Source organism: Macrobrachium nipponense, chromosome 1 (genome assembly GCF_015104395.2).
Source record: "Macrobrachium nipponense isolate FS-2020 chromosome 1, ASM1510439v2, whole genome shotgun sequence".
NCBI lineage: Eukaryota > Metazoa > Arthropoda > Malacostraca > Decapoda > Palaemonidae > Macrobrachium > Macrobrachium nipponense.
The window spans coordinates 147232785-147257822 of record NC_087200.1 but is presented as its reverse complement, the minus strand read 5'-3'; the positions used below and the strand labels follow the sequence as shown (position 1 = coordinate 147257822).

The 25038-nt window shown below is 38.7% G+C and overlaps 1 protein-coding gene across 1 annotated transcript in view; it reads left to right on the top strand.

Annotated features, from left to right (window-relative positions):
- The window catches only part of LOC135219731 (ER membrane protein complex subunit 7-like), a 133465-nt gene extending 120233 nt beyond the window's left edge, over positions 1-13232 (top strand). Inside the window, exon 3 of the mRNA XM_064256738.1 lies at positions 10886-13232. Coding sequence (XP_064112808.1) covers positions 10886-11206 — 321 coding nt within the window. The 3' untranslated portion in view covers positions 11207-13232. The remainder of the gene's footprint in view (positions 1-10885) is intronic.
- The last annotated feature ends 11806 nt before the right edge of the window (positions 13233-25038 follow it).

The following is a 25038-nucleotide window of genomic DNA, read 5'->3' as shown; positions in this document are numbered from 1 at the left end:
GCTTCCACTTTATTGCTCTCCAGTGACGGACCCAGCAGCATAGGGATGGTTTCCCTGGATCTGCAGGACGCTTACTTCCATGTGCCAATTCATCCATCCTCGAGGAAGTACTGAGGTTCATGATGCAAGGGAAGGTATACCAGTTCAGGGCCTTGTCCTTTGGCCTCTCGACCAGCCCCTCAGGTTTTCACAGGGCTCATGAAGAACGTCGCTCAATTGCCTACACTTGGAAGGAGTGAGGATATCCCTTTATCTAGACAATTGGCTAATAAGAGCCAAATCAAGGAAATGTTTGTTTGGAGGACTTTCAGAAGACAATGGATATGGCAAGTTCTCTGGGACTTCTGATCAACATCCAGAAATCCCAGCTCGTCCCCAGTCAGGAATGTACATATTTATCTGGGGATTCTGATGGATTCTCGGGGTTTTAAAGCGTATTCGTCCCCGGAAAGGATAGCTCGATGCTCCGAGAAAATCGCAACCTTTCTAGGGAAAGATGCATGCACAGCGAGGGAGTGGATGAGTCTGCTGGGGACACTCCTCGCTGGAGCAGTTCGTTTCCCTAGGAAGTTTGCACCTGAAACCTTTTCAGTTCTTTCTGAACCAGAAATGGGATCGTCGCTCCCAGGATTTAGCGTTCTCCTTCGACATCACGTGGGAGATCAAAAAGGAGCTCTTATGGTGGGCAGATCCCAGCAGATTTGTGGAAGGTCTGTCTCTACAAACCTGAACCCCAGCTAGTGTTGTTCTCCGACACGTTGGAAGCAGGTTGGGGGCGACTCTGGGAGCGAAGGAAGTGTCAGGCACCTGGGAGGGAGAACAGGGTGGCCTGGCACATAAACAAGAAGGAACTGATGGCTGTTTGGCTGGCGTGAGCCTTCGAGTCTGGCACGTCCGAGGCTCCGTTGTTTCAGGTGAACTCGGACAGCACCACAGCTCTGGCGTACATCAGAAAGCATGGGGTACTCACTCCTCCCTGTACAAAACAGCGAGAGATCTTTTGCTGTGGGCCGAGGTATGGAGGGTCAGGCTCCTCACCAGATTCGTACAGGGAGAAAGGAACGTAAGGGTGCCACCGACTCCTAAGTCAGAAAGGATCAGGTCCTCCTACGGAATGGACGCTTCATCTAGATGTTTGCCAGAGCCTGTGGAAAACTGTGGGGCAGGCCCCATCTAGACCTCTTCGCCACTTCCAAGAACTCGAGGCTGGACCTTTATTGCTCCCCAATCTCGGATCCGAGGGCGATAGCAGTAGATGCCCTTCTTCTAGATTGGAAAGGTCTAGACCTTTACGCTTTTCCTCCCTTCAAGATCCTGGAGAGACCTGAAGAAGTTCGCCACCTCGGAATCAGCAAGGATGACCCTGATTGCTCCGTTCTGGCCTGCCCAAGACTGGTTCACAGGTACTGGAATGGATGGTGGACCTTCCAAGATCCCTTCCACCAAGGAAGGATCTGCTCAGACAACCCCACTTCAACAGGTATCACAAAAACCTCCCCGCTCTCAGTCTGACTGCGTTCAGACTATCCAAAGTCTTGTCAGAGCGAGAGGTTTTTCTTTAAAAGCTGCAAGGGCTATTGCCAGAGCAAGGAGATCTTCCACCTTGCGCGTCTACCAGCGAACGTGGGATGTCTTTTGTCGATGGTGCAGGAATCGGAAAGTTTCCTCGTCCAGTACCTCTGTGACCCAAAATTGCTGACTTCCTTCTATTCCTCAGGGAAGAGTGTGGGCTAGCAGTCCCAACCATCAAGGGGTACCGCAGTATGCTAGCTGCAGTGTTCAGGCACACAGGGGACGTGAACATGTGTGATAAACAAGGACCTTCATGATCTGGTCAGGTCTTTCTAGACCACTAAGAAAGGGGTCCTTGAGAACACCTAGCTGGAATCTAGACGTGGTTCTTCAATTTTTGAGGTCCGCAAGATTTGAGCCTCCTCAGTCAGCTTCCTTTAGGAACCTAACAAAGAAGTCCCTTTTCCTCATGGCTTTGGCATCCGCCAAGAGGATGAGCGAACTTCAAGCCATAGAAGGAAAAGTAGGCTTCAAGGATCAGTCCGTGATTTGTTCCTTCCTTCACCCATTCTTGGCTAAGAATGAAAACCCCTACTAATCCCTGGCCCAGGAGTTTTGAGGTGCAAGGTTTGTCTACTAATCTGTAGGGGGAGAGGCAGAAAGGGCTCTTTGCCCTGTTGGAAGTCTTAAGTTCTATCTCAGAAGGAAGAAGCAACTTAAGGGCAATACGGACAACCTCTGGTGTTCTGTTAGAGATCCCAGTAGGCCTTTGTCTAAGAATGCTCTAGCATTCTTTTTAAGAAGTCTGGTTAAGGAAGCCCGCTTAGCATGCGACGAGGACCAGTTCAGGCTTCTTAAGGTTAAGGCCCATGAAGTGAGGGCTATTGCCACCTCATTAGCCTTCAACAAGAATATGTCTGTGCAAAAAACTGATGAACAAAGCGACGTATTGGAGATGCAAACTCGGTCTTCGCGAGCCACTGCTTGAGAGACGTCAGGGTCACTTAGATAAGTGCTTGCATTAGGACCCTACGTATCGCGGGATTCGGTGCTGGGACAGGGAGCTGAAACGTATCCTTATTAGCTTAGCTATTTTTAATCTTATTTGGTTTGTGTTTTTATGGTTGGATGAAGAGGATGTGGGTATGCATCTCTTTCGTATCTTAGATCTAACACGGGTTAGATTGGTTAGGTGGTCTGGATTGTTTTGGCTCCTTGTAATTGTAGTGGATAGGTTCTGTCATGTAAGCGGGCGAACCCTTTGACAAGATCCTACTTGGATTCTGCCATGTAACTGGATGACAAATCCCTTTGGTAGATCCGAAGAGTCTTTCAGCAACAGGTCACGCCCTCGCTGTAGCTCTTCAGGCAATGCAGACTCATAGACAGTATCCATGAAGTCTTCTGCCTAACCAGGTAAGAACCAAGGTTTTTATATCCTACAACATGTGTTGTTTCCCTTTCTATATTGTTTAGCTGTCTCTTACCCTCCACCAAGGGTGCCAATCAGCTAAGTATATATCTGACAGGAAAGTTCATGTACAAAAATGATATTGTTATGATACAATAAAGTTTTAGTACATACTTACCTGGCAGATATATACGATTAATGGCCCCGCCCAGCCTCCCTCAGGAGACAGGTGGAAGAGAAAATCTGATTAGAAAATGGGCTTGGTTCATACACCGCCACCCAGCGGCAGGAAGGGTAGATCACCTGACCTACCTGTCGCATGTGCTGCGAGATTTGAAATTCTGTCGGGAAACGTCAGAGACTATAGCTAAGTATGTATATGTCTGCCAGGTAAGTATGTACAAAACTTTATTGTATCATAACAATATCATTTTTATAATAGCCCGTTTACTTAAGCCTATCTTGATGGCTACAAAATTACAGCTGGTTAATCCCATATCATTAAAGGTAAGTCAGTTAATCAGGATTAGGACAATAGCCTCGGTGAGTTTCACATTCACATTAGAAAGTTGTTTTATTACAGGTAGACCAAATTGCCTAGGCGGGGTAGATATAAACAATCTTGGTTAAAAAAAAGATGTTAGCCTAACTATGAGTTTACATATAAGTAACTCTGTTTTTATAGTATGGCCTTTACATTTGATCTAGAATAATCTGGATTAGGCAATACTCTATACTAGGCTAAAAGAGAGAACAATTTAGGGAATATCCTATTGTTGGTGTACTAAGCAGTAGTTAATTCCAAATAGCCTAGAACTGGATATAAACAGTATCCTAGGCATAATTCAAATAACTAAAGCCATTTAAAACAGTGGCTTGGGCCAACTAAAAATAAACAAATTAGTACATAGGATATTACTCCGAATGGTATAATAATTCAAATTAGAATTTTACATAGCCAGTGCAAAAGGATTAATACAGCCATATATGGCTGTCAAAACTAATTTAACCTCAAAGGGCTTAAGTTAACATAGATTTCTAATAGAATCTATTTATAAATATAGAAACCGTATGAGGAACTACAGAGGTGTCCCTCATTAATAATTCAGTACTGACGAGCTTCTAATAAAAAGTTGCTTTATATCACTACAGGGCTGCCATTATCCAGGACCCTTAGTTCAAGTGTTCCATTTCAAGTTGCTCAGTTCATTTTGTGCTAATGGGTATGGCTCATACCTGCCATGGGTATAGTCGAGTAAAAAAAATGAAAATTTGCTTGGTCGACAGATATGTGCAAACTTGTAGTTTGCTACTGGTAACCAGGTTTAAGGATGAAACCGCTCATTTTAAGCTGGTCACCTTTGATACCTAGGGGTCAGGTAGGACTAAGGAAAGTGGGGAAACTTATATCTTCCTGCAAAACACCGGGCAGCAAATATGATACCCATTTCTGCGCTCAGCCCGTGTTGCTACGTGAAATGTCCCTTTAGCACACATTTCTAAGGTAAATTATAAGCAATAATTTACTTTAGAAATGTGTGCTAAAGAGACATTTCACTGGGCGACACGGGCCCTTGCCCAGAAATAGATGTTTTCCTTCGTCCAAAAATCCCTTTTTTTATTTTTTTTTTTTTTTTTTTGTCATATCAAGATTTATGTTTGGGTCAAAACCCAGTAACATCAGTCCCCTATACCTTTCAGGTGTTTTATGTTTGAGCAAAAACCCAGTAACATCAGTCCCAACTACCTCCCAGGCTAACCCCGCAGAGGAAGTAGAGGAATTTTTACATGGAGACATTCTTACTGTGGCATATGAAGTGGCCATTGCCACTGAAATGACCCTTCTGAACCCTGATGGATCAGGAACACAAAATTTCAGGTACCCATGGGTCAAACCTTCTAGAAGGAATTCTATTTTCCTTTGCAGCTATCTATGCTGAAGGGATCTTTCCCTCAAAAGGGATACTAGGATCCATCTGACTCCAACTAAAATTACTATATTTTCGGTGGGATAATGTAACTTGCCCAGGACTTCTGCCCCCTTTGGTAAGAGGCAGTTACAGTTCAGTTGTTGAAGTTCAGTCAAAATGGGCAAGCTTCCCTAAATGTGATATACAGCTTGCGGCATTTATAAGAAAATTATAAATGACCTCAGAAAATGTCATTGCCACAGAACTACAATGTATGAGGGACTTGATGCATGATTCTGTAAACGAATTTAAGTTAGAGCAGTACTGTAAAAGTACTGCATCCTGCAACCCAAAAGTGAGAGGGAATGCAAATGCTGCCCAAATAAGGTGCTTTGTTGGAATTCTGACTGGAAACCCCTAATTGGTCAGTTCTGAATACAAAACTTCAAATCAAAACATGACAGGGGCTCCAATACTCATCCCTGATGATACTAATAATCCTTGGTTAGATACACTGATTCGTGGTTAGATGCGTCAGTGTGCATTTTCTTTCCTTACAGTGAATATCTAATTAATGAGAGAAAAAACTACGGTCAAAGCTGTACTTGTGAAAGACCACTAACAGAAACTGTCGTCTTACCTTTGTGTGTAACATTAAAAGGTATAAGAGACACCCTTTACCAGGACCAAAGTTGCTCACCAAGAAATCCCAGCCTTCTGTCCCTTCATTTTCAAAATTATTAATCTTGTAAAGACAGATTATCAGAATTTTGTAGTGATTAAAAAACAAAGACAATGGCAGAATTAAAACCATTTGCCTAGGTCATCCCAGTTTTGGAAAACTCCAAGGAATGAGCTACACTACAGCTCCCTTCTGAATGGGAAAAGCTTTCTTTATTTAAAGCTACACAGCAATTTAGGACGCCTATGAGAAGAATCTCGGAGGCAACAGCCTCAGGAGAATATCATACTAGGAGCCACCTCTTTAGTATTATAACCTTTACCACCTTTCTGGAAGTTGCCATCGAAAAGCTTCCAAATTGTTACAGAACAATTGTTGCTGTTGTGGTCAAAAGTCATATGAGAACCCTGTGGCAAACATTCTATCTTTCTAGAGTGGCGCATAAAAGTGCGAATGGAAACATTGGAGGACTCCAACAAGTCACTTCAAACTATAACTTCATTATTACATAGTAACCCTTTATGTAAGGACCTGTTTGAGGAATCTGTTGTGATTAAAAGCTTAACGACCAAGCCCACCAAGAGAATTGTATAAGGGCACTCTTTCTGGAAAAAGGGGAATTTAAGAAACAAAAACCCAAAAAGGCTCCCTTAAAAAGGTAAGCCTTCAGTCACCCATTAAGTCTTTTTCCTCAAAGAACAGGTAAGTATTTAAAAAGGATTGATCCCTCAAAAACAGATAACAACAACAGCAAGATAATCTTTTTCACAAGGTCCAAAGACCTTTATATAGGGAAAAGTAAAGCAACAAATGGAATGCCTATCAAGGGCATAGGCAGAGAAAGCGGTGGATACCAATAGGAATGGTAAGGTTGAGGGTCGACTTCAGCGACACCATAGGCAATTCAAGTCTTCCCTTTGAGGACACAGCATTGATTTCAAACGGGCTGGAACAATCATGGAATACTATAAGGTCCATTTTCTCCTACACTAGCAACACTTGCCAGAAGCTCTAACAAATTCAACTATACATACTGTGTATTGGTAGGTGGCACGGATAGTCTTGACCCGTAGGCGCTACAGCAGCAAACTACGGGTCTACCTAACCAGTGGGTATACTAACTATCGCTTGGGAAGGTTTGACAATACTGCAACCATACTCAGCATGCTTAGGTAAGTCACCGCAGAACTTCACCTCAATAAAACGTGAGTTCACACTTAGTTTCTTGTTCTTTGCTACCAAGCCTAAAGGTATTTGGAATAAAGAATGGGGCCTTGAAACTAGTGGTTTGACCCTGGACCAAAAATGTTTTTGGGTTGTTGGGATTAAAATTCAAGAACTTTTCGTCACCTGTTAATTTCTTTGTAAAGCTCCTTGAAAACGAGACGGAAGCTACACTATCAAAAAACACGTTTGATGTTGGAAAAACCTATTTTTGGTAGTTGCTGTTGAGTCTTTAATACCCTCCCACTTCCCTGATGAAAAGACATGGGATTTGGGTAAGGGATCACTGCTTTGACCAACAGAAAGGAATGTGCATAACCACTTCTTTTTCTTCTCATAGTTTTGATGTAGGTAAACTGGGTATTTGCATTCACTGAGGATGATAGAAATTGTCCTCTTATCCTGAGTCTATTTATACTCTATCACATGTGATAGTGTTTATCATTACAACACAATACCCAGCCACAAGACCAGTTAAGAGATTTTTTTACATTAGCCTGGTCACCATGGAGCTCTGGAAAGACCATGGAAAGGGTAATCCTTGAGGTTTCAACAGCAACCACTAGAAATAAGTTTTTCTTACATCAAATATTGTTTTCTGGTTTTTGCAAAGATCAGGAGACCAAGGTATTTTGGAAACAGGTTCTCTTGACTGGAATGTCTGGTAAATGTTGACGATGCTGCAGGCTTCTGACAGTTGAAGTGCAAAAGTTGGGCTAAAGCTAGATCAGTAGAATATGTTCCATATGTAAGTTGGGATTTTATATCACCACTGTTTTGTAGCACACTTAGAAATTCCAACAAATTTGGTGGTACAGATTCCATCAAATTCTGTCTCATGTTCAAGCATCTGCTTCCGCAATATGGCTGCTTTGGCTATGATTAGTGTATCATTGTAGTCACATGCCGTGGCTAGGGCTTCTCCTACTTTTCCCTTGTTGGCAAGCCAAATCTCTAACCTTTTTGAATGTCTCCAGTTTTGGGATACGGGCAAATATCTGTTCTTTTAACCGTGTTTGGTGCACAAAGGAAGCTTCAACAATTAGCTGTTCCAGTCTTTATTTATACAAATCATAAACTTCTACCATCGTAAAATAGCAGCACCCATCTGTAGTCAGCTGCTTGTCTCTTATGTACATCTCAAGCTCAGCAAAAGCATGGGCACATGCCTGTTGTCTGTATTGTACATAATCATCTCCAATTTTCTGGGAATTTAACTTGGATCTTTCCTTGCTGTACACGCCATCAGACATGGTAAATCATTGCGGCTTTTTGTGTAAAGCCAATGTCATGGCTAATCGTAAATCTTTGATTGGTGCTGGTTTGTCACAAATAAAGCAGATTCCGTCTTTCTCAGTTTTAGATTCTTCTGCATCTTCTTCACCTGCCTTCTGGCTACCACATGTGAATTTTGCTTATGGGGCATCATCTTTTGTCTTACACGATGACTTCCTTTTCCTCTCTAGTTTTGTGGTTTTGAACTTCAGCATACATGATTCATGATATGTATGTAGCTTTGTTATTTTCAGAGGTCTGCAGAATTCCATTGCCTTCAACAAGCCTTTAGGGATGAAATGGTATAGCATTGCATATAAAATTCAGGAATGTTTGTAGCAAGGGTAACAACCAGCGCCAGATGCATCCACTAGTCTTTCAGGCAGGGTTGGCAATTATTAAATCAAACTGATTTAATCAAGTGATTAAATCATTGATTTTTTCATTAAAAAATCATGATTTTTAAATTTTTTTCTAAATTTGAATGCAAACAAATTGAAAAATATGGTTTTGAGGTTAATAAAAATTAAGCATAACTGCTGCATCTATTTATTTTTATATAAAAAAATTGCAAGTACATACTTTAGGCCAGAACTGGAAACCTAAAAGATAAATTAATAGTAATTCTGTCATAAAATACATTTTGAGGGAAAAAAAGGATTGAAAAAACTTCTAACAAATAAAAAAATTAAATAAATCACTGGCTTTTTTATTTTTGTGAATTTTTTTTTAAATAAAAAATCACCAACCCTGCTTTCAGGTTTGTCTGCTTGGTACAAACAACAAAGCTTCCAGTTAGTCGTACTAGTATCTCCCTTCAGGAAAGACATTGACTTCCAAGACTCTGCTGCCATTGCTTTTGTTCTATAGCCCGAGGGTTTATCCTTTTACCACCTGTACAACATATATGCAATTTCAGATATGGGATACAACTAGGCTCAGATATGTCATAATCCTAACCCTAGCCCAATCATTCATCCAATGCTATTTAATTCCCATGTGATCTGTACACCTTCTGGAAGACTAAAGCCCCATCTTCCTTGGCTCAGCTCTCCCACGCTGGCACATCCTGTCAATTCAGGTGCTGCTGTTTAACTTTGAACTGGGGCTCGAACAGCATTTGGGAAACTAATGACAAATATCAACCATTAGCTAGCATTGAACCCCCATGCTGAGTCTCACAGCTAGTGTCAACCAGTGTGCTGTGGTAGTGCACTGACACTACACTAGTATTACACTGTTACACTGAGTTAATTAACCCTTTAATTTAAAATGATGAAAATCAATTAATCGGGGCTAAATTGATTTCTAACCTACAAAAAATAAACTGATCAAGCTGAAGTTACCCCAAAGCCATGTATATTACCTGACCTTTTACCTCATATATGAACTTAAGTACCAATTTTCACATTTTGGCAGGCATCTTTGATATAGCAACAGCCATCTTGGATATTTCTAGGCAGGAAAATCATACATATAAGTATGTAAAGGTTTGCATTCAATATTTTAACATCAACTGAGAGTGACAGGAATTAGAATGTGATTTACCAATAAAATGTATCCAACAGAAGCCTTGAAAACCTGCTGGCCATCTTGGAAAATGGTAAAATTTTGTGTGGCCGGAGGTTGATGATAAGACAGAGGTTCAAGGAGAATCGTTGTGCCAGATTTCATGCTTGTATCACCAATTGCATTTTTCCCCTATTATTTTGATTTTACCCCATCCACTATGATTCTGTGACCAGGTAAACCTATTTGTAAAATGATTGTTGTTTATTTTAAGACATACTCTTTATAGTTTAATTTTTCAAACCACAGTTTAACCCTTAATGGGTGGGCATGCTCATATGATGATCTATATCAGGTTTTGAGCAAAGGACAGGCTAACTCATATGAGTAATAATATGATGCGTCATATTATTTGGGTGAATTTGGTGGGAAAGAAGTTCATGTTACCTCAGTGGTCTATAAATGACTTATGGCAACTATAGCAGCTCAGCAAATTTCACCTCAATGGTCTATAAATGACTTATGGTAACTGTAGTAGCTCAGCACAAGACATGGGGATGCTCAGTGTGGCTTGAGACTTGATAAGGAAATGTATTGTCCCTCTCTATCCCATGATGTCTTTTATTTATTTGCTCATAAATATACCCAGGGATTACTGTTGGTATTAGTCCTTATCTTTTATGGTAGTATGTCAGCTATAATTGTAATTTTGCTAAAAAATATTAGAAAAAATGTATACCTCACAAAAAGGTACTGATTCTCCCCATTTCAGTAAATCTCGTAAATGTTTTATGGTATTAAATATACTCGGAATTTGTTACTGATTTTATTTCTTATCTGCTATGATATTGTGTGAGCTGTCATTATAATTTTACAAAGTAAAATAAAAGAAATTATTAGAAAAAACATGTATAACTCTGTTAAATTTGCATATATTTATGAGTGTCTTGTAAAAGAGGACCCACAGAGTTGTAAATAGTCACTTTTAACTTCCCATGGACTGGTCAGAAAATTTTTTAGAATTCTTTTTATTACATCATGTACATTTGCACATCTTTCCATTTTTTTTTCTTCTTCTCCACCTGGCCAACCTTAAGTTTGCCCAGCCAGGGGGGTGTGCTTAATATATCTAGCCTGTCCCTTAATGGTAAATCTTTTGCAGAATTTAATAAAACGCAACCAAACATATTTAGTACACCCCTTTTAGAGACCTGTTCGACAGGTGTATAATTGTGCAATATTTATAAATAGGAGGTTGTTTTATACACAAGAGTTTTGAGCTTGCAAATCTTAAACTACAAATGAATAAAATATCAGGCATTGGTTTTTTTACACAAATTCAAAATATACTAATTTTTTCAGATGCCTCATCCAATTAGAATGAAGTCTGTGGGTCCATATCGGTATTATATGCAGCGGGAACAATGGAGAATCACTGATTTCTTAATGAATCCAATGGTGCTGATGACTGTCCTTCCTTTGGCACTAATGATGATTTTACCAAGGTTGAATGACCCTGAGACCCGAAAGGAAATGGAGCAAATTCAGGCACCAAAGTTGGAAACCCCAGAGCTTTCAGAGATCATGACTTCTCTGTTTGGAGGTGGTAGCAGTAGCAGTCAGAGTCAAGGAGGTAGCCAACAAAAAATAAGGTCTAGGCAAAATAAGAGGAAAGATAAATAACGGCACTCCTAATGTTTAGTACTATTTTAATTTGTGAAATACCCCTTCAGGAGATTACTGTTGTTTGATGTTTTAATGTTCTACAAGAAACTAGCATAGTATTTATGACTTGAGAATGTATATATCAACATATATATATATAATGTGAAGGGGATATGTTGGTAGCAGAAGTGTTGTTCACATATACATGAGAAAGGATGTGAATGTTGGTTTAATTTGGAGAAAATTTTAAGACAAATTATAAATACTCTAGTTGACTATAGATTGAAAATTTGAGTTATTCTTGGAGTATGTGATGTATGCGTGTGGTCAACTTCAGTGGTGTCAAGTATTGATTAAATGCCCATTCTGATGTGTAAATGGTAGAATCCTTCACAATGTATACTGTGATAATGTTTTATGTCATTTGTACTTCTAAAAAATGTTTGCTATTACAGGATAAGCATTGGAGGTCTTAAAAGTTGTTTTATTGTCACTGAAAAAAATAGTCCTTTAGGAATTCATCTTCTTGGTTTGTGTGTTACACATTTTTATTTGTCGAGATGTTTTGTTAGTGCCATCTTTTGTCTAGGTACATAAAGTGGACTGCAGTCATTTTTCTGGTGTTACAGTCAATTCCTAAGGTTACTAGTGGAACCTGGTTTTATACAACCTATTACATATATAAATACTTTTTTCTTTCCATTGCAGTGTAGGTTTGACTATTTACCTTCACCTATTAGTAAAGCATTTGTGCAAGATATCGCTTGATGTTTTGATGTTTTGTGTCAATCCAAAGAAGTCTATATGTATAGACTCCAAGTATTATTATATTCATTGATGGTTTTTTGAGGCGATTTATTTAGGATGTTTTATCTGTAACCATAACCATAAAAATAAAAAGCTGAAAATTGCTAAATGGAACTTTGTGGTCACCTCTTACTTGTAACATTTAACAATTCATAGAAAAGATCCTAGAGGACATTATACTGTAATATTTTCCGCTTCATAAAGAGTAGAGTCAATTAGGTCGGAATGATTTCGTAGGTGTAAAATAACAAATGGAGACAAAATTTGTAATCTGTTAGTTTTATAGAAAAAGGTGACCAAAACAATTTATAAATTGAAATATCTGTCATGATAAAAAGATTTCCATAATGAGCTCTTGCTAGTAAGGAATTTCTCGTGTCAGCCACAGCTTATGTTTTACTATAATATTAGAGCAAAAACGTCTAGGTAATTAATATTTAAGTGGCTTATCTTGTTTGAGAAATAGCTAAGCTATTTTCAGTTAATAATACACTTTCTTCAATGGAAGGTTTTCAAAGAAATATTCTTCCTACAAAAGTAATGTTTGCCCTTTCATTATTGTACGGGTGCCATATAAAGCAAGATGGCAAGGTAATAAATTTGAGTTGTGACTACTACTTGTAAAAATTAGGAAGTTGGCATTCCTTGCTAGTTAGATTTTCAAGTTATTTACATGACAGCCTTCACCAAAGGAGAGTATATTTACAGTTCAAAATATTGATGCCCTTATTTTATCTTCCCACATGCCTTTTTTTTCTTTAAAGGGGTAGAAATCCTGTTTTTGTAAAGGATTGAGAGATTTGTTTGTGTATTTTTACTAGACTTCCTATTGAGAAAAACATCTGCAATTGCTTTGAGTTAAAACTACATATGTACTTTTGGTTTTCACAAATATATGACATCACAGTTATGGTGGTTATTTAGAACAGGTAATGTTGAGCAACTGTTGTTGCACCTCTGTATGTGATCAAAAATTACTTTATCAAGAAGTTGCCTTTATATCACACAGACTTCAGATTTTGTTAATAGTATTAAACTTGAAACTGAATGAAACATAATAAAATGTTTGTGTTTTCACTACTTGGAGTATAGGTTTTATTGCTTTTTATAATTTGTATATATGCTATGTATGTATTCCCTTTTTATGGAAATAAATTCGTGTACATAGAGAGCAGTTACTATTTATTCAGCTCAAAAAAATAACACCATAATTTACAATAAAGTACAACTGATATCACCAATTTATTTTCTTTTCTGCCCCCTAACACTGTGGATGAAATCTGAATAAAAAATTAGCCTGAGGAACTGAGAAAATTTTATACGATATCAAATACCTAGGATGTCATAATGCCTTGTCTTTTTAAGTTGACCATGGTAATATCATAATTTTAAAAAATAAATTGTATTTTTCTTGACTATACAAACCAGAGGTCCTTTACATTAGGAATTGCTTATGGCAAAGCTGGAACATGGCTGAAACTCTTGAACAAGGTGATCATGCATTAACTGCCGTCTTGTAGACAAGGAGACCTGTCTGCCCAGACGTAAATATATCACTCTGCCTTTCACCTCAGGTTTGTATAGTAGTATAGTTAAGAATGATACAATTTATTTTAAAAATTGTGATTTGTTCCTGCAAAATATACAAACCTTCAGTCCTCACATTAGGAAAACTCACTAGTTGCAGGGAGGAATCTGAGTGAGTCCCTTGAACTGGCTGGAATTCTCCCACCTGGGATCCTGGTTGAATGAGTGAGGATGAGTGCCCTTCCTCAACAAATTGATCAAAGTATAAGAACTGAGTGAGGAATCGTGAAGGCATTAAGGCAAAGATCCAAAAAGGGTTTGCCTTATTGCCAGTCTCCTTCCTCTTCTTGCTAGAGGAAGGAGCAGGATTGCTTCTGTGATTCTAACAAGAAAAATATAAGAAGCTCGAAGTGCAGATTTACCAAATCAGACGCAGTACAGCAAGTGTAGTTTCGAGAACTATTCTCAGCCCAAAGGAAGAGCAGTAGTAGAAGAACGAGGAAGGAAGAGGAGGAGAGGCCAGTCTCACTCAAATCCTACCTCTAGAACTGCACACCTTGGGCAAGATGCAACTTGTCCTCTTAAAGGAGTGGGGCAAGAAAACACAACTTAAGTATCCACCACAGGTCCAAGGAAAAAAGTTTCCAAGGACTTGTGGGTTAATATCCAGAGGAAGAAAGATTTACTTGTGGTCCTAATGAGACCATATTTATCTTCCAGTCCAACATATTCTTTGGAATGCGAGGAAAGGACAGCCACTGGTACTGTGCACTCTCAAGGAAAGCATACAGGTGACATCAATGCGAGTTGCAGAGAACCTCCTCTCGATCTCTCAAAACTAGGAGAAAGACGTGTCCTTAGACACTTTTCCCTTGGCGAGTCGGTACTGGAGAAAGGTTGTTGATGTCAAGGATGTCGAGTCTTTCGAAGACACAGCAACATGGCAGTAGAACAAAGTACGTAATGATGGATCTGAATCATCAATTGCAAAGTCCAAGGTGCAGAGGATCATGAAGGACTTGAACCTGTCAACAGATGCCAAATGATTGGAGTTCATTATGACATTCGAGATGTAGTAGAGACATTGATACCTGCCTTTTGAAGGGTGATATTGAAGAAGATCCATGCAAATTGTCTATCCCTTCGCCAATGCCGAAGAGAGATGAGGTGGGGTCTTGATTGAAAATCAAAACTGTCTGATGAGTATCGCAAGGGCGTGTGTACCCTAAATGAGTCTGTGCTGTCTAGAGACCTGAGGTCCCTGTGAAGGCAAGACAGAAAGAAGTTTCTCATCAGTAGTTGAATCTCAACTGAAGAAAAACAATACTACTTATGTGAATGACAGGGGCGAATATAAACATGTCTTTCAAAATTGAATTGGAGAGGGAGAGAAGTAACTCTCATAATTCCAACCATTGAAAAAGTTCTGTCAATAGCACCAACCAACAAAAACGGCTCCAATCCCTTGAATTCTACAGAGGACTGAAAGAGTTATTCAGCTATTTCCGTTGCTGCTCAGTGAGATAGCCTATGCTTGCAAGAAAAGCTGAACAGTCCTTCAGCCGTGAAGACACAGGGATTGTACTGCCTGAGGAACCCTCATGTGTCACTGGCACTGAAGGTTGGTTCAGGGAGGAAATCCTCTCATTGCCTAGGAAACAGAGTTGGCAAGTTGGCTGACAGGCGAAGACTCCCATCATTTATTTTCAATTTGTGTGAATGCTTCACTGAACACCTTACGAATTAGAACAATGTAGGGTAGACACAAGTGTTGAGTTTGTCTGAAAAAGTAATTCCGAGTCATTGCAGTGGTCCATGGGCCAGGTGTAATGGAGCAGAAGACCTACGGACGTCTGTTGTAATGGGGTAAACAAAGATGGTAAGGATTCTACTGAAACATCTCTGTCTGAAGATTCTTGCAAAGGCGTGTGCGGAGTATGAGACAGGAACCGTAAACAAGACTCAAATGCCGCCCAGAGATCTTAGGTCTCTATGATGGTAAGTCAGAGGATAGTCATTAGTAGTTACCCTTAGCTGAGGAGAAACAATAATAAGATGAACAACCTCTTTGTGAGAAAGCAGTACCCTGTCCTTTACTCAACTCCGGAAGCCGAGTTGCTTGCTACATAGTACATTTCAACATGAAATGTGTTTGGCTGATAAAGCTATTGAGTGCAAACAATTACCCTCAACTGCAACAGGAGGAAAATTAAATCCTTTTGCTTGGGTGCCTGAAAATCAAAACCCGCAACTCTCAGGAGGCCTGAAAGGCTGCCTTGAGTTTCAGAATACGTATATTGATGAGGAGGTACTTATCGTCTTGGTCACACACCTGAAGACAATGGGCCTACAGGTATTACAGGTGTGTCTATTACTCGGTTGGTTCATCTGATAACAGATGCATGTCGCGAGGAGAATATACAAGTATATTCAAAGGCGTCTGTTGATTGAACACCAGCCTAATTCCTTCCTCATCATTCGAGAGAGGAAAAAGAATTACCGTAAGGACTGGAAGCAGAACTTCATTCTCTAATGAAGAGAGCGAATGTGAAGCTTTTCTGAAGAGGAGCTAATATGACGACAACAGGATACCAAAGATGACTAGCTCCATGCTGAATTGGCTGTTCCCGAAATGAGAACACAGGAGAGGCAGAAGTTTATGGAAGATGGCTGAGACCCAGAAGGAAGCAGGTACTTCTTCCAAAAGATAGATAGTACCAGGTCTCGGCTATGTCATATCCAATTCAGAGACTCCACAGACCTCTTTTTTTTTTTTTTCTTTCTTTCTTTTTCTTTTTTTTTGTAGAACACTTGTAGAAGCATTTTTCTATGTTCTTCCTTCTTCCCAATTAGAAATAAGGTTGAAAGGAAAACACGTATGTGCACTCTCTCAGAAGAGGAAGAAGGCTGCTATTCCACAATCGTCTTTTGCAGCTTGAGACTTATGCCTTTCCCAGAAGACAAAGCAGATGCTTTGGCCCGTTCTTTGACTACAGTGGTATCCATCACTCAAGCAAGAGAGAGAGTCAGAACCAAATAAAGGTTCATTCCTAAGGGTCGAGACGACCTTGGGACTTACAATACAGCAATCTGAATTAGAATAATGTCCCTTTTCTTAGTACCAGAATTGCCCACAAGTCGCTGACTGGTGCTGGGTAGGGATGAAATCGCATAAGGGACTGCCTGGAGGGAAACAATAGTGGAATCCTCCAGGCTTGTGTCTTGTTGTAAGAGGGAATAACCTTCGTAGCAACGAGAAACAGCATGAGACCCGAGATTTGTAAAGAAGAATTGCTCCTGTCGCAGCAGCAGAGGGGAAAAGTACTTGATTGGGTGTCTTAACACTTGGAATGAACTACTTGTCTGAAGAAATGGAATTCAACTAGCCAAGATCGCCCTCTCAAGCAAGGAATGCAGTGCCCCTACAAAAACCCTTGTCTCTCCTGGAAGAGCAAGGGCTTCAATCAGTGCAGATTATTCACAGGGGAAACCACAGTCATATTCCTGAGATTGATGAGCCCACGAATCAGAGCAAAGATCTGTGCTGAATGAAAATTGAGGGTATTCATATACCAAAGAAAGCCCTCAAGTTTTCCCAAGGTGCGAAACTCTCGATTTCTTTTCCTAGAAGGGAGATTCCTTGACTTCTTGAGTTTATGGAGAGACGAACCAAGGATCGATCTCGAGATACTAACCCTTGTAGCTGAATTCCAAAAAAAGAGACAAACTCATCAGAATTATCTCTGTCCACCTTGCACCTAACAGAACAACCAAGGGGGTCAAGAGAACAGGTAAGGAGAGGAGAAAGAGCATTTCTACCTGTCCCGTTAGACAGTACCAGTCTTAGAAGCGGACTTCAAAGAACTGTCTGTGGGAACACAAACTGAAGTCTGCACATTCAATGGGTCCTCAAAAATGCAAGACCCTGTGAGGTATGCGATTTGGTTCCTGAGCCAGAAGGTCAGAAAGAGACGATGAGAGAACCCACTGCCTCCTCGAAAGCAGACAGCTCCCTAGAAGCCCCATGAAGGAACTTCTTAGGTGGAGGAGAAGCAGCTTTATTCTTCCTCGATTGAAGAGCCTTGGGAGAAGGCCGCAGAAGACATGGGTGTGGATAAGTTTGAAGTTGTTCATCTCACAGGACTACCCCCTTGAACTTCTCTCCAACATCTACTACAGGTGTTTCAACAGGAGTGACCAGGGCAGCTATGGCAGGAGAACATACAGGAGCAGCCTGGTCAACAATAAATACAGGAACATTAGTAAGAACAATAGCAGCAATTAAGGCAGCTGGGGCAGAAAGCACAGCAGGAGCAGGTAGACTACCGGCACAACAAGGCAGTGCCACAATGAGGAGTACCAAAGTTGGCAATCCTGAAGGAAATGAAAATCAACAGTGACAATTCAGTCATCTACTGCTGCGCCTATACTGCTCACTGTCAACCTGAAGAAAAAAGCAAAAATTATAAATAGCAAAGGACTCCTCTTGCTCCAAGGGTAATTGCCCTACGAAGTGGAAGGAGGGTCTTTTGTTGCCCAACCACCAACCCACCTCCCTCCTCTTTGCCCGACAAGTGAGCAAAGAGGGCGGGGGAACCCTACCTATGGAGAGAACACTAAGGAAAGATTACTGGGATTGGAAGCATGGGAATCGGGAACAGGATTAGATTGAAAAGAGGAAAGAAGTGCCTCAGCGGCGTGGTTGGTATGGTATTAGCGTCCCACCTCGGTGGTCGCGGGTTCGATTCTCGGCCATTCCATTGAGGAGGGAGAGATGTGTATTTCTGGTGATAGAAGTTCACTCTAGACGTGGTTTGGCAGTCACGTAAAGCTGTTGGTCCCGTTGCTGAATAACCACTGGTTCCATGCAACGTAAAAGCACCATACAAACAAACAAACAAAACGAAAAGAGGAAAGACTGGGTTTGGATGACAAAACAGAAATCACAGGCACTTCAGAGGAAGCTTCCTGGCAAGCTAATGACCTTTCGTACCAATTTTTTTCTAACTTTGAATGGTAAGGAGACGGAACCCTCCATTTTTTTTCATCCCAGCCTATACACTCATTACAAGTTAAATCAATAGTGCAAACTTAACCCCTACATCTAACACAAACAGAATGGGAATCATAATTTCCAGGAGTTAACTGTGTATTGTATCTTTGCTGCAAAAACAGACACTCGTTACTAGAGTCAGACATCACTAAGAAAATCTCAAACTAACAGACTAAAACCCTAAACAGGTCAAAGCACTGTTAATTACATCTGACTAGTTAAGAAATGTTGAATGGATATGACAAAAGAATTGGAGTACTCCACCGAAGGCGAAGGTACTGGAAACTTTTGGCAAACGATAAATCCAAATTCAATAAGAAAGCTACAGCCTAAGACCTTCGTCGGAAGCCGGTAGAAATAAAATTGAGCTTCTTTGCCGAATTGTTTACCTATTCCCTGGTAGTGGGTGGGATAACGACCTACACCGAAACAAAAGAATCGCTACCGCAATTTTAAAATTTTAGCTACCGGTGCTTAGAAATTCTTAGCTATGTAATTACAGGCGGTCCCCGGGTTACGACGGAGGTTCCGTTCTTAAGACGCGTCGTAACCCGAAAATTGTCGTAAGCCGGAACGACGTTCTTGAAAACATGTCCACAGGGAAAATTTCACTACTAATTTGCAATTTTTCTTAGGGCCGTATCTCTAAAATTATCACTAATTTACTTTTTTTCATGTGCAACACTGTGTATTCACAAATTACTGTATATTTCATTAAAATACAAGAGAGAGAAAGGGAGAGAGGAGAGAGGAGAGAGAGAGAGAGAGAGAGAGAGAGAGAGAGAGAAATAACTCCTTAGGTTTCAATACGTAGATTGAAATGAACGTCTGTAGGCAACTTTTTCCCCCTCCCATAAATACATATATTTCTCCAGAGAAGAGAGAAAGAGAGGACTGTGCAATTATGTTTGTCTGTCTATCAATTCTTTTGCTGAGAGCGAGAGAGATAAAAGGAAGAAATAGAAACACCAGATGTATGACAAGTATCTCGTGGGGAGAGAGAGAGAGAGAGAGAGAGAGAGATGGGGAGAGAAAGAACGAGAGAGAGAGAGAGAAGAGAGAAGAGAGAGAGAGAGAGAGAGAAAAATGTCCTTACAGTATTTAAAGAGAGAAATGAATGATTATTGTATTTAAAAATACTCAGATATGAATTTTGTCTTATAGTATTATTATTGGAAAATATTTAATGATAAACTTATTACTACAGTCCATGAAAATGATCTCGTCTCAGTGAGAGAGAGAGAGAGAGAGAGAGAGGAGAGAGATGGGAGAGGAGAGAGAGAGAGAGAGAGAGAGAGAGAGATACATAAAACCATAAAATTCGTTGACCATTGTATGGCATTGTTAAGCTTGAGTGTCACTCAAGTTGAGGTGGGGAAATGATACAGAAAAAAGACAAAGGGAAGAATTTTCTTTTGAAATTAGTTATCGTATTATTACTACTTCTATTATTATTATTATTATTATTATTATTATTATTATTATTATTATTTGAAAATATAATAAAACACGTGCATCTACCATAAAAATTCTCTCATCTCAGTAAGAAACAGGAATTATCCTTACAAGTGAAATGGAAAAGGTCATTTTCATCTCTAAAATACGACCATTATGAATTTGTAATTAAAGTTTTATTATTATTATTATTATTAATATTATTAAATAACATTTTACATACTAGTACCATAAAAATTCTTTCATCTCGGTAAAAGAGAGAGAGAGAGACTTACCTTACCTTACCTTACCTTACAGTTCGTTCGGGTTGCCCCAGGTCCCTCAGTGTGAGGCGCCTCTAATGTCTACCAGAGAGTTGCTAGTACATCTTCCGGTATATTTTGCATCTTCCAATCTGGATGGTCTGGGATGCAGTTTAGATATTTGTCGAGCTTTTATTCTTAAACACATCTACGCTCACTCCTGATATATTCCTCAGATGAGCTGGCAACGCATTGAATAGACGCTGCATTATCGATGCTGGTGTGTAGTGGATTAATGTCCTGTGTGCTTTCCTTATTTTTCCTGGTATAGTTTTGGGCACTATTAATCTACCTCTGCTTGCTCTTTCTGATATTTTTAGTTCCATGATATTTTCTGTTATTCCTTCTATCTGTTTCCATGCCTGAATTATCATGTAGCGTTCTCTTCTCCTTTCTAGACTATATAATTTTAAGGATTGTAGTCTTTCCCAGTAGTCTAGGTCCTTAACTTCTTCTATTCTAGCTGTAAAGGACCTTTGTACACTCTCTATTTGTGCAATATCCTTTTGATAGTGTGGGTACCATATTCATATTGCAATATTCAAGTGGGACTACGAACATATGTTTTATAAAGCATAATCATGTGTTCAGCTTTTCTTGTTTTGAAGTGCCGTAACAACATTCCCATTTTGCTTTACATTTGCCAACAGAATTGCTATTGATCATTGCATAACATGTTCCTATTCATCATCACAACCAAGTCTTAACTGCTTCCTTATTTGTGATTGTCTCATTATTAGGTCCCCTATATGCATATAGCTTTCCTTCTCTGTCTCCATAATTTATTGATTCAAATTTATCAGAGTTAAATACCATCCTATTTACCTCTGCCCAATCATATACTTTGTTAAGGTCTCTTTGTAGAGCGTTCCTATCTTCATCACGAGTAATTTCTCTACTTATTCTTGTGTCATCAGCGAAAACTATCACTACCGAATCCTTAAACATTACTGTCTATGTCTTCAATCATAATAACAAACAATATTGCAGCTAGCACCGTACCTTGTGGCACACCGGATATTACCTGGTTTCATACCGATTTTCTATCGTTTGCAGTAAACTATCTGTTTTCAGTTGTGTAAAAATTCTTTTAACCATCTTCCTATTTTTATCTACGATATTGTGTTTTCTAATTTTCTTTGCTAATATATTATGGTCTACTTTGTCAAAAGCTTTGCAAAGTCTAGATAAACCACATCTGTTTCATTTCCGCTTTTCATATTTTTGAATATGTTCTCACGGTGGACTAACAGTTGGGTTTGTGTACTTTTTTCCGGGTACGAAACCGTGTTGTCCTATATTAAACAAATTATTTTTTATTAAATGTTTCATAATATTTTCTTCATTACCCTTTCATACACTTTCACAATATGTGATGTTAGACTCACAGGCCTATAATTACTTGCCTCTAGTCTTGATCCACTTTTGAAAGTAGGGGTGATATATGCTAATTTGTGCTCATTCATAAATCTTGCCTGTATCTACACTTTGTCTTAATAATATTGCAAGTGGCTTTGCGATAGAATGAACTACTTTCTTTAACAAATAGCAGGGACTCCATCCGGCCCTGCAGCAGCTCCATTTTTAATTTCATTAATTGCCTGCACAATATCAGCTTCATTAATTTCTATGTCAGCTAAATATTCACTATTTTCGTCCCTTACTTCTATATCTTATCTTCATTATCTATTCTAGGGGTGAATTCTCTCTTATATCGTTCTGCCAGTATGTTGCAAATTTCCTTTTTTCATCGTTAATCTCCCTTCAATTCTCAGAGGGCCTATTTCTATTCTTCTTTTATTCATCTTCTTCGCATATGAGTATAATAGTTTGGGGTTTTGCTTGATATTTAATAGGGTTTTTTCTTCCAAGTCCCGTTTTTCATTTTCTTTTGATTGTATAATCTTTTGTTCTGCAATTTTCATATCTTACTTTTTAGTTCTATAACTTTCCATGCATTTTTTTCTTTTGCAAGACCTTTTTTCCACTTTCTGATTTTCTGGAACAAGATCTTCTGTCTCTTGGTATGCATTGAATGATGGTTTACTTTCTTCTTCGGTATATATTTATCCACTATTTTCTCCAATATTTTATATAATATCTCCGTATTTACCCTTATGTCATCACTTACGAAAATGTTATCCCAATCTTTGCTTTTTAATTCTTCATTAATTTCTGACCATTTTATATTTTACTGTAGAAGTTGTATTTTCCATATCCTTCCCACTTTTTCATTTCTTGCTTATCTCTATTTCACTTGCTTTGGAATGAAACTGTTAATTCTATTTCATTATGGTCTGAAATACTCGCATTATAAACTATTATTTCTTTAACATAATTCATCTCGTTCACAATACTAGGTCTAAAGTATTTTCCTTTCTTGTTGGCAGGTGTTTATTTATTTGTTGAATGTTGTATTCTAGTAGCATATCTAATAGCTTTTCGAATTGCCTCTTATCTTCTGCACTACTATTACTCTCTTTTTTTGATATGTATAAGTACAACCACAATCTCCTATTCGTTCTTTCCATTCTACGAAAGGAAAGTTGAAGTCACCAGATAGGAGAATAGTCCAGTCCTTGTGATTTCTACATATATCATCCAATTTTCAATTATTAAGTTCAAACTCTTTAGTATTAGGAGGTCTATATATTACTATGTTCCATCAATTTTTCAGATTCAAATTCTACCGCTATTAGTTCACATTCTGAGTTACTATATTTCTCATATATTTTTCCTTGTTTTTTTGTCTTTCCCATATATTGCGGTTCCCCCTTGATTCCTATTTTTTCTATCTGATCTATAAGTTTGGAACCCTTTTATTTGATCATCATTCCCAGTCTCTTGGGAATACCAGGTTTCACTTATATTCATTATATCTATTTTCTTTTCATTTTGGGTTAGTTCTTCTAAGTACTCTATTTTCTTTTTGAGTTACTCGTAACTAAACCTGCGCATTCATCACTATGATGGTTTGCGTGTTTTCTCCTTCATTTAATAATGGTAGTAATAAGGATTTTTCCCCATGTCTCTTTCCTGTTCTGGTATTTGTTCTTTTTTTTTCATTTCCAGAAATTCTGACATTAAAAATCCAACTTTTCCATAATATTTGATCTTCCTTCATCATAATTATTTTTTTTTTTTGTTCAATTTTGTGTCTGAATCTGCAATTTTCTCCGTTTCTGCAATATCCTCTTGCATAATAAATACAGTTATTATCTCTTGAGTAGAATTTCGGAGCTGATGCTTTGAAATTTTTTGCTGACACCTCTGCATATCTCATTGGTGGTTTTGCTGTTCTCTTTTACCTGATATTCTTGATTTCTCTCTTTATTTGTTTCCTTCTTTATTATTTTGGATTTTATTACTTGGTTGGTTATTTATTGATTATGATTCATGGCTACAGGGTGCATATTTGCATTTTTTGTCGAACTTACATCCTTTTCCTTCTTTAGGTTTACATATTTTTGGATGCAGATCTCTGCAATCATCCCCCATAGCCATCTAAGTATGCACATTTACCATATATTTCATAGTTTGACATACCTTAGGATGTTTGTAGTAACATCTTTCTCCAAATCTGCAATTCCCTCTTTTCAAAAGGTTGCAGAGTTTTGTCTTTCTTGTCTATTTTTTCCTCTTTCCCGTCATTGTGTAGATCTGGGTAGAGCCTCTTCGGGATTTGCTTTTCTGTTGTCATATCGTAATTTATTTCTTCGTAGGTATGCTGCTTTATTGCCTCATATGTAGTATCAATGAGTATCTCTGCATCCATACTTTTATCTTGTTCTTTGTTTTCCTTATTTTTTCTGTCATTTCATTTTTGTTTACTTCTTTAGTTCTCTCCGTTTTTCCTCTTCTTCTTTTTCTTCTTCTTCTTCCTCTTCCTCTTCTTCTTCATTCTCAGCCTCAACTATGACATTCAAGTCTTGATTTAATAACATTGTCTATCCATGATAGACATGTTGAACAAAAAAATTTCTTGTATTCTTTTCTCAAATCTTGCATTACCTCAGCACCACTGTGGATGGGTCGGAATGTTGCATGCAGCACATTTTATGATTAGGTTTTGTGGGATTGACTATGCTATACCAAACCTTACACAGTTTGCATGCTTTTGGCATTCTTTTCCTAATGCATCAATTAGGATATTTCACAAGACACCTTATTCATTCCTTTTCTTTGTCGGAATATGTTGGTTTATGTATATTTTCTTTATGAGTCTCTTGACCACTTGGATTTTATTTGGAACTTCTTCAATTATTTTCAAGATGTTTTCATTAGATTTGTTCCAGTTTGAAGGATTATATCCTTCTAATATATCTATGAATGCTTTTGTATCTTTTTTGGTTAGGACTGTTGCTGATTTCATAGATGAGAAATGCCAGTTCCCTTCCTGCTACCTCATCGTATTGCGAATCCGCCAAGCAAGCTAAATTACGCCACCTCTTCCCGCAGTTGGAACTTACTGCCATCTTTGTTGCTGATTTTTACAGTATTTCACTTGATAAACTAACGTTAGAAGAAAATGCTTTATCCTACTATTTTCACACTACTTCTCATCACCGATAGTTCACGAACACTTCTAGATATTTCTCAAATTCTAGTCGACGAGAGAGAGAGGTTTATCTCTCTGTTTATAACGCTTCCAGCGAAAGAAGAGGGAGGGAGTTACCACTATGTATGACACATTATTATCTTGTGTG